The sequence below is a fragment of the Nothobranchius furzeri genome, chromosome 19 (genome assembly GCF_043380555.1).
Source record: "Nothobranchius furzeri strain GRZ-AD chromosome 19, NfurGRZ-RIMD1, whole genome shotgun sequence".
Classification (NCBI taxonomy): Eukaryota; Metazoa; Chordata; class Actinopteri; order Cyprinodontiformes; family Nothobranchiidae; genus Nothobranchius; species Nothobranchius furzeri.
The window spans coordinates 8,778,293-8,788,554 of NC_091759.1; the positions used below are offsets into that span (position 1 = coordinate 8,778,293).

Below are 10,262 nucleotides of genomic sequence, written 5' to 3' on the forward strand. Positions count from 1 at the left end.
TCAGCTCACACCGTACATCTGGTAGCAACACGTCGGACTTAAAATGTGCTAAAAATAGCAGTTTTTACAGCACGTCGGACTTTTTACTGTGTTGTTATTGATGTCCGTTGTCCCTCGGGATTGCTGCAGGAGGACACGGGTATTTATGAGAGTGGCGGAGGAAAACGAAAGAAAGTAAATAAATGTTTTGTGATCAGTGTAATTTGACTTAACCGCGGCAAACATGCTTTCTCGACAATCCTTGTTATTGTGTGAGAAAAAAAGTGTAGAAATTAAAACGGACGTGTGTTAATAGGGAAACAGCCGGCGAGCCATGTTTGTGCATGCACCGTGAGCGGTTCTGGTGCTGTTTGGGCCGCAGCCGCTCGCATTGGTTTACTGTGAAGTAAAGTTGAAGTGCTGAAGTTCTGAAAACAAATTTTGAATAAAACTTGAGGAATAACTGGCAATTGCTTTCTCATTTCAAGAGGTCTTTCATATTTTATAACATGCTATTTGATATAATGGTTTAAAAACGCAAAAGAGTAATTTATTAGAGTACTCGATTAATCGATTAAAGATTCGATAGAGTACTCGATTACAAAACTATTCGATAGCTGCAGCCCTAGTTAGATCTATGATTATAAATGAGGGCGGTTGATAATCATTAGTTGTAGTGATAATCAGAGGACTGGTCCTTACGGTCATTGTTAATTGGTTAGGACTTGGTTTTAGAAAGGGCACAAGGTAGGGTCATCAGGGTCACTAACAGAGTTTGGAGAATAGTTCCCATCAGTAGTTTGGGGAGTATTCGATTGGTTGGTTGATGGATTGCGGTCTTATATTAAAGAGATTCAGCTGATTGGTTTTTAGGATTATGAGAGATAAGAGGTTTTTCCCAACAAGCAGGGTAGTTTCAAATCATGTCTGGGGTTTGAAACTATATTTGGAGCCTTGACCTCTAAAGATAAACATAGGTTGTGGTTAGTGTAGTGATGTAGTGGCTTTTGGGATTTAAGGAATAGATTTTTAGGATTGATCTTTGGTAACTGGATAGGTTGAAGAACCAGTTTACTGCAACTCTTTCACACAGTTTCTAACTTAAATCTCCTGCTTCCCATGAGATAAAATATTTATGATGGATTTTGCAAGTTTGCAGCAGATCCAGAGTGTATTCTCTCCAGAACAGAATCTCCTCACTGAGCAAAGTTACTCTAATTAAATGCTAAACCCTTTACTGTATCTGCGTGGGTTCATTTGGTTTAAATATGGCTTGGAGTCTAAATGTATTTTTAACTACATTGTCATTTATTTTTGAAAATATATTTTACTGACTCATGGTACTTTTTAAAAATAAACAATTCTAACGTTGGAGTGTGAAAACTATAAAAGAAATTAAATTCATGCGTAGTTGTGGAAGATATATCCTCTGCTCACAAAAGTGAACTTTACTCTCTCACAATGCCTGTGTGTTGGCACGCACGCACGCACACACACACACACACACACACACACACACACACACACACACACACACACACACACACACACACACACACACACACACACACACACACACACACACACACACACACACACACACACACACACACACACACACACACACACACACACACACACACACACACCATCTGGGAGTGAATTCCATTTCATTTCCCGCTTTAGTAAGGAGCAAGCAGGGGAATCAATACATGCCATCTCCAGCTGTGCTGCAGGGGCTTCGGCTGCCATGGAGACAGATGTACCACAGCTACAAACTGCTGCTCTAATTCAATCCTCCAGAGTTAATTCACAACACACACAAACCCAGGATGAGCTCTGTTGTTGCTCTGGTTGGAAAATGTGATTGTGAGACGAGCGTGAGCGCCACATAGCGCAGGGGGACTTCAGGAGTCACGAGGTGGACGGCAGCAGGAAGACGAGCCCTTTACCTGAGCACAGTACTGGGACTTGGCCACAGCCACCAGCAGCTTGAGGATGGGCTGGGACTGGGACACCAGGGGGGACACGGCGTGGATGACGGCAGTGAACTTCGGGTGCAGTTTAATACCTGAAACACAAAACCAGAAGTGATCTTAGAGCAGCCTCATTTGGTGAAATATGACCCCACAAATGAGACCAGCAGCTGGTAAAAATATAGATTATTTCACTGGCAGCGATGAACATTCCTCCAAACAGCCTTGAAAAATTCAACAATGTTAATGCGTTATGAAAATGCCCAACCTCTTTATCACTGAATATTTCATTCGCAGCTGTTTCTGCAACCTGATAAACAGACAGCCAACTGCTGGCTCTAAACTCAGCCCGACTCCATGTTGGAACAAAGTAATCGAAGCTGAAAATAAGGAAGAAGAAATAAGATATTGAGCAAAATGGATCACAGAGGACATCCGACTTCTTCTAATTTAAATCTAATCTAACCCCAACCAGCAAAGCGTGGCGGGGAGGAGATAACGCTAGACGACTTTTCTTTCTGACACAATTCCTACGAAGACAAATATATGCAGCTCTAACTTTGTAAACTGCTGTAGCTTTGTGAATGGTAATGAAAAAAAAAAAGTATGGACTCTGCGGACTTTTTAAGCTCTGAGGATGCAAATGTGTAAGTGACACACACTTTGATGAAACCCTGAGCAGAACCTGCAGAGTTATTGTCAGGTGGCTCACTAAATGTTGGAGGCTGTTTTCTGCCTTGGGCACATGATGCTCAGTGGCTTTCATCTTCCTGCATGAGCACTGCTCACTTTCTGAGAGTCTGCAGCAACACTCCGGGCGGCTTTGAGACAAAAACACACTCCTACTTTTGGCATGAAGTTCAACTGGAACGTTAAAACATGGAGAATTTATTTCTCTTATTTCAAAACCAATAGTTTGTGACAATGAACAGATTTCTACTTCCAGCACATCTTTGGAGAAAATGAAATTATTCTAGAACAGTGTTTCTCAACCCTGGTCCTCAGCTCCCCCCGTCCTGCATGTTTTCTATGTTGCCACTTCCAACAGCATCGTTTCTCTGCTGCCACACCCCCGACTTAAATGCATGAGTGATTAACAGGCTTCTGCAGCACTTGATGTAATCCTTATGAGGCAATGCAAATATATTGAACAAGGTGTGCTGTAGCAGACACATGGAAAACATGCGGGACGGGGGTGGGGTGCACCGAGGACTGGGGTTGAGAAACGCTGCTTTAAAGGGTTATTTTTGTAGTAAAAATATGTTATAATTATGATATGAAATGTTCAGCCACTGAGAGGATTATTATGGCATACACATGTTTGTTTAACACACACAAAACACCCCAGAGGATTTTTCTCCTGCTTTTTTGTCTCAGATGTCCCTTTAGGGACTCCGTAGACTTATTTTGTAACCTCTTGGCCACCGTACAACATATTTTAAATGTTTTTCTACTTGTGGACATGAAGAGGAGGAGATTTAAATGCTGAATCTGGTGTGTTGGAGCACAGAAACATCTAAAAACGGCGACACCAGGATTTGCCTTTATTTGTTTAATGATTAAGAAGAAAAAGAAAATATCTTTTCTGACTGCAGAGTTAAAGGATGTCAGAAGGTCCTTTAGGTGCAGCAGATGGACGTGGAGATGGGTTTTCTTCCACAAACGCTCAATTTTTCTGCATTGGCACTTTAGGCTGCGAAGGCTGTCAGTAAACCAGGGTGTAGGGTTCACTGCAGGAACTGATCTGGTTCTGACAGAACAGATGTTGTCCAGAATGGAGAGGCAGTGCTCGTTAAACTGAGAAGTTAAGGAATCTGGGTCGTTATCAGAAGAACAGGGTGGATCAAAAGCAGCGGAAAAATTGCTATCTGTGCTCTCATTAAGAAAACGAGAACTAACCATACAGCGAGCAGGAGGTGGGGATGCAGATACTGACAAGGTAAAGAAAAAGCAATGGTGATCTGAAATATAAACGTCCTCAGGACAAACACTGTCAGCATTTAGACCCAGGGTAAAAACAAGGCCCAAAGTGTGTCCCCTGGTGTGTGTGGGGCCAGAAACATGATGGGTAAAGCTGAAGGAGTCCATAAGGCTGGAGAAATTCATGGCAAAGTGATCAGAGGGATCATCAACGTGGTTAAAGTCACCCACAATCACCAGTCTGGACAGCTTCACAGTGGAGAATAGAAAGTCGCCAAACTCCTGAAGGAAAGAACTGTTTGGACCAGGTGGACGATAAACCACAGCACAGTAGAACGGGTCCTTACGCCCGACTTTAATCAGCTGCAGTTCAAAGGAAGCAAAGTGACCAGAGGTTGTAGAGCTACATGGAAGATGGTCTGTGAAAACAACAGCTAGGCCTCCACCTCGACCAGAACCCCGGGGCTGGCTAAGAAAAGAGTAACCACTCGGGCAAAGTTCAATCAGACCAGAATAATCAGATGTTTGCTGCTAAACTTCAGTCAGAAACAGAAAATTCAGGTTTTTAGAGAGAATTAGATCATTGAGCAGGAAGGACTTATTGTTAACAGAGCGGGTATTTAATAGAGCCACGCTGAGTGAGGTGGAGGAATCAGAAACTACAGAAACAGCTGGAGTTAGTGGACGTAAATTAGCAGGGTTAGATCCACAGTCTTTATAAAAACCACTTATGGAGGGAACAGGAGGAGAAACCACTGAGGAATGAGGATAAACTGACCTCCCCCAAAAAAACCAAAACCAAAAAAAAAAAAGGGACACAACAACAATACAACAAGATCAAGCTATCACTGCGTCAACTTGATGAAGAAATATATAATCAACCTTGTTTAACTGAACAATCACACGATAATAAATCACAGTGCATTAAGTGCCCACCATAGCCTTAAGACCTGTGTTGAACGTGCCCAAGTCCATACTTATGAGAGCACCATGTGAGCACCTGTGTGTGTACACGCGCTTGTTTAGGATAAACTGACCTTAAAAAACTTGGGACGAAGAAACCGCGCCGCAACGCGGCCTGGTGGGAATGCGGAAGTGGCGCTCAAGTCGCCAAACAAAGGACAAGAAGCTAGAAGATCGCGCTGATGTTTACTAGATAAACCACTCTTTAAGAGAAGTCTTATTCTCACTTGGATTCCTGCTCGTTTACCTCTTTTCCTCCGACGTTTTCCCGGGACCGGATAAACATCGCTGGAGGCGCCCTGGTTGGAATCATGGTTTGGCTCCGGGCCAGTGCGCCACTCAGATAAACAAACAGGGAGGTACGTCCTCGGTGCATCTTGGGCGATCGTGAACGAACGTAAGGACAAAAGAGTCTGGCGATCATAGGAGATGGTAGCAGGGACAATACTGAAGAGGATCGCAGACAGGAGCAAGGTGGAAAAGAGGAGGTTAGTGGAGAGAAGTTTGAAAAAGTGGCCGGTGACTGCGGCTAAGCCAAGCACAGGTGCCATCTTGTTACTGACCGGAAGCGGAAGTGTATAATGAGAGAGATTGTTTCTTATTATTCACTCCTGGAGAAATGGCAAGAAATGTCACTTAAACAAATGATCTGCCTTTGATTTTCCTCCTTTGGCCATCAGTGATGAGCCACTCCGTCTCCTAAAAGCTCATCCGTATTTAATCGCTTTCTCGTTGACAAACAAATACAGTCGCCGCTGTTGTAATCCAAGGCTGTCATCGTGTCCATCCATTTTCATATCTGCAGTAACGGCCGGGTGCTCAATCAGCTGACTTCATTCTGCTGCTGTCTGTGTGTGTGTGTGTGTATGTATGAGTGAGTGTTTGTGGTGGCTTTTAGGGGTGTGAATCTTCACTTGTCTTCCGATTCGATTACGATTATTGGGTCAACGATTCAATTTGATTCGATATCCTGATGCATCATGATTATTTCATATTGATTTGTTTTCATCGATAAATAGAAGATGTCAGATAATTGCTTTATATATATATATATATATATATATATATATATATATATATATATATATATATATATATATATATATATATATTTATTTATTCATCAAAAACGTAATTGACACAACCTGCCATGCCTCAAAAGCTCTCAATTCACAACAGGTTAGGACAAAACATTTTAAACATTTAAGAAGATTTAACAAAGTAAAACATCTGTTTCCTCGTTCAACACCACGCCTCAGGCTGAGAAAAACACGCTTTGCAAAAACTCACAAAATCTAAAAAAGTACTGAAAACCTACAGGGCACATAATGTAATAATAAAATACATAATGGGTTCATATATGAGTGTTTAATGTCTCTGAGAATCTTTAGAGTCAAATATTTATGCCACAGTTGAAGGGTGTCAGAAATAACACCAAATGAAATGTTTGACTTAGTTTGTTATTTCATTTGAACCCAGTGGTTCATTTCTGAAATGTTGGAGAATGAATCAAGTTCTGTTTGATGCAGAAAATAATAAAACAAAAAACAAATTCTACACTTCCAATCATATTTAAGATGTGTGTTTTATTCTTTCTGATAATAACACCAGCAGAAGGCTGTGGGCTGGATTAGGATTAAATTACCCAGCTGATGGATCTCTTTCACTAACCAGCTAACTACAAACCTTTCCACTAGCCTGTCCTGTGTAACCCTCACCATGTGACCCTCATGTCCTTGATGTCTCTGGAGGAGCAGATAACAGACAAGATCTCCTGTAACCTAAAATGGACCAAAGCTTCTTCCCAGTTTTTTTAAACAGAATTTAACATCAATTTATCATCATGAAACAAAAGAATAAAGTGGAACAAGAACTTCTACCTTCTATTTCGCTCTCCACTCTACATTCCACTCTAATAGATTATGGCGTGCTCTTCTACAATGCAGAATTGTTTATGTCCGCATCCCAATGCATCGATTTGATTATTTTCCTCAGCTCTAGTAGCTTGGCAGGGCTAGATGATGATGGAGTGATGAAGTGAAGAAAGGAGCGACTCCTGGGTCGGGTAGGACGGCGGGCGGTAGGAGGAGCGATGCTGCTGAACCGTAGCAAGAGGAATTTGACCTCGCCGTCAACACAGCAGTAGCAATGCCGACTTAGAACCTATGATAGACGTGGTGGTGGGTCAGCAGGACTAATACAAACATCCGTCATGGGCCCATTCGTCCACTCCACTTGCTGCTAGACAGCCACTGGAGAGGGCACTAGATCAGGGTGAAGGCCCTTTTTCCTGCAGATGGCATTAACCACAACCCCTTCCTGATGGAAATCTAAGAAAACTGACATCTTAGACAAAGACTGTGATAAAACTGGAGTGAAGGGCAAAGAGAAACTCATCAACAAAACTGCAACTGACCTTTAGGGATGAGTTCATGCTGCACAAAAGTGATGTATGAGTTTCTGTCCATGTTGGGACAAAACTAGACAGTGCTTGTGCAAATGCAAGTTTGCTCTTAAAGTCACACAGAGATATGATGCTTTCACAAAGTCCAATTAGTTTGATGTATTTATCGTATTTCCTGCCAGATCACAAATAAAACAAGGCTCTAGGGCTCTGACAGTTGAGCGGCTTGTGAAAGCACTCGTTAGCGTATACGGTGACTTTGAAAAAGCTGCACAAGAAGGAAGCCTATAAAAAGAAAGAGCCAAGGATGATTCCTCGTGGAACACCACAACCCAACGGATCCATCGAAGACATAAATATTCTCTCATTACTTTTTGCAATTTTTTGTCATTTGAGGCAATAAAATCAATAATATTTGACTTTTTATTCAATTATCCCCACAACATTTTTGTTTTTAGGAGCAGAAACATGCCCTACCAAATGTCTAAACAGAACTTCTTAGTGATAGGTGTGAAAACAAATGTCTTCTAACTCTAAGGCCCTGTCCCAATACCTGCACTACGGAGTGCACTTGGGGAAAGTGCATGAAGAGTAAACAAGTGTCCAAACAACAGCAGAATTGAGGCAGTGAGCCTTGCATCATCGACTGCAACTTTCTAAATGGGGATGCTGGTCAGTGCTGTGCTAACATGCTGGTTGAAATGGTTTTAAAAATGAAAGAATTTAAAATAAGGGATTAAATTAAAATACACACCAGCAGTTATCATATAACAATATTTGTCAACAAACATGTAATGCATCTTTCTAACAGAGAAATATTTTATTGTGATGAAATATGTACACAATAATAAAATACTCAATATTTCAATTATATTTGAAAATACATATTTTCAGAAAGGGCACTTGAGCCATTTCTCTGCCCTTTTAAAAATTCTAATGCAGCAATAGATTACGTGTAATGTTGCATCAGTGTAGATCAAGGGTTAAAAAAAGGGGCGTGGCCCAAGTTCACACTTGAGAACTGGGACACTACGCACTCGCACCCATGGACAGGAATGCACAACTGAGAGGCACAAGGGTGGAAGTGTGAGCATTGGGACAGAGCCCTGTTGGATTGTGTGTTACTGACCCAGCGTAGCGTAGTAGAAGGGGAAGTCTCCCAGGTATCCAGAGTACTGCGGCAAAGCAAACAGACCCCCAGGGTGACTGTTCCACATCAGGCTGCTCCTGGAGCCGTGCTCCAGCACTCGGTCCTGGATGATCTGCAGAAAGAAGACCAGTACCACACCGGGTTCAGTGCTTAACAGAAAATTAAGTTAATTAATGATTAGCAGGTTAGAAGAGATGTTTGTTTATTTAAGTAAAAAACAACTCTGTAATTATTTTGGACATAAAAAAGAGAAGATCTGAGGGACAGACAGCAGTGATGGTCACACTTTTACATACATGACTGTGTCCATTTCTAGAGATTCTGAAGCAAAAATCTGAGTCCATCCACTAATACTGGGTTTTTATTACCACATCTGATGTCTGTTGAAGAATAAATGCAATTCTTCAGGTAAAAACTGATCAGTACTTTAAAAAGTTTGTGAAAACAACCTTAAATTACTGACGAACTTTTGTATTTGACCTAATTCAAAAGGCAAATCAAGGCTAATATTTCATAAACTTACTGAATGATTGGAAACGTCAAAGGACAGGACTAAGAGTTCTTTCCAGCTTCAAATAAAGGCCTTTTACTTTCAGCCACTGAAAAAAATCCTCATATTAATTATTTGAGTTTCATCTCTTTAGTTTTCTAAAATGACCTTTTCATTCGCCATCAGTTACTAAAAAAGACTAAAAAGCAACACAAAACTGCCTCATAATCCACTTTAGTGTGGTCGCAGAGAACTCATAAAAATCTGAATTATGTGTGAATAAAAGAGGATCGTTGGCTGCCCAGATTACAGAGGATGAAACAGTAAGGATTCGACCAATGAGCCGTGTGATCACGTCTATAAAAACAAAAAGTTACTGAGAAATTCGTTTTCACACAAAAAGGAAGTAGCAGATCATCAGAAGTGAAAATGAACGTCACCAGTAACCTTCTTTCGATCTAGGACGCCACTAAAGAGCCATCTGGTGATGTAAAGTCTACAGGTGAGGACGTTTGTTTTGTCTCACCTCAAATATCGATTGAGTGAAGCTGCTGCACAAAGCGAAGCTCAAAGAAAAGCGTGTTTTTCTGTGATATTTCCCTCAAAAACGAAGCAGACGAGGTCGGATCAGAAAGCCAAACGCTCCTGCAGCAGTCAGTCACACAGACAGAAGCCACGGGGGGGCTAGAGGTGAAGTAATCAGCTGTATCTGAGCATCAGTCTGTCAGACTCGCCGCAATCCTTTCTGGGCCCAAATAGAGCAGTCAGTCAAACGGGCAGACGTGAGAATGGACGCCGTTTTCCTCAGCTGCACCTCACCGTCTGCTGAACGGCCAAGCAGAGGGGAGAGATATCGCCGCTGTGCCCTTGAGCCATGCTAAATTGCGTCAGTAAAACAGACACAGGTTTGCAGGCGTGTTTTATAGCTGCTGTTGACTCAGGAGGTGCTGGCTGGTGGCTTGGTAACTCCAAGAGGAGATCTATAACACAGTGGGCTTGTTGATGGCTGTTCAGACTGTTAACGGCTCATGATACAGCTGGAGGGGGGCTGGCTGCAATAACACCGACACCACTAAAGAAAAATTTATCACAGACAGGAAGTGATGTGAGGAAAAACAACAACACTGTAAGTTTCTTTTACTTTTCCGAGCTCCATCCCCGAGGGCGGTCGATCACCGTTTGCCTCAGAAAAACAGATTAACTCCGAACCCACTGACTTCTCTATAAAAACGCTGCCCGCCACCTTCAAACCCCGCAGCCCTTTACACCTTATGACGGGCAATTTTGCTCGCTTGGCTGCGGCTCCTTCCCCGTCGGCAGCCCTCAGTCGCACATGATGAACGACTCAATCTCAGCTCAGAACAGCCACAATCAACCAAT

At 42.1% G+C, this 10,262-nt stretch overlaps 1 protein-coding gene across 1 annotated transcript in view; it reads right to left on the reverse strand.

Moving 5' to 3' along the window:
* The window catches only part of ext1b (exostosin glycosyltransferase 1b), a 144,665-nt gene that overhangs the window by 20,176 nt on the left and 114,227 nt on the right, over positions 1-10,262 (reverse strand). Inside the window, exons 5-6 of the mRNA XM_015973459.3 lie at positions 8,372-8,504; positions 1,932-2,050 (exon numbers count right to left, since the gene is read on the reverse strand). Of these exons, the coding sequence (XP_015828945.3) occupies positions 1,932-2,050; positions 8,372-8,504 (252 nt within the window). The remainder of the gene's footprint in view (positions 1-1,931; positions 2,051-8,371; positions 8,505-10,262) is intronic.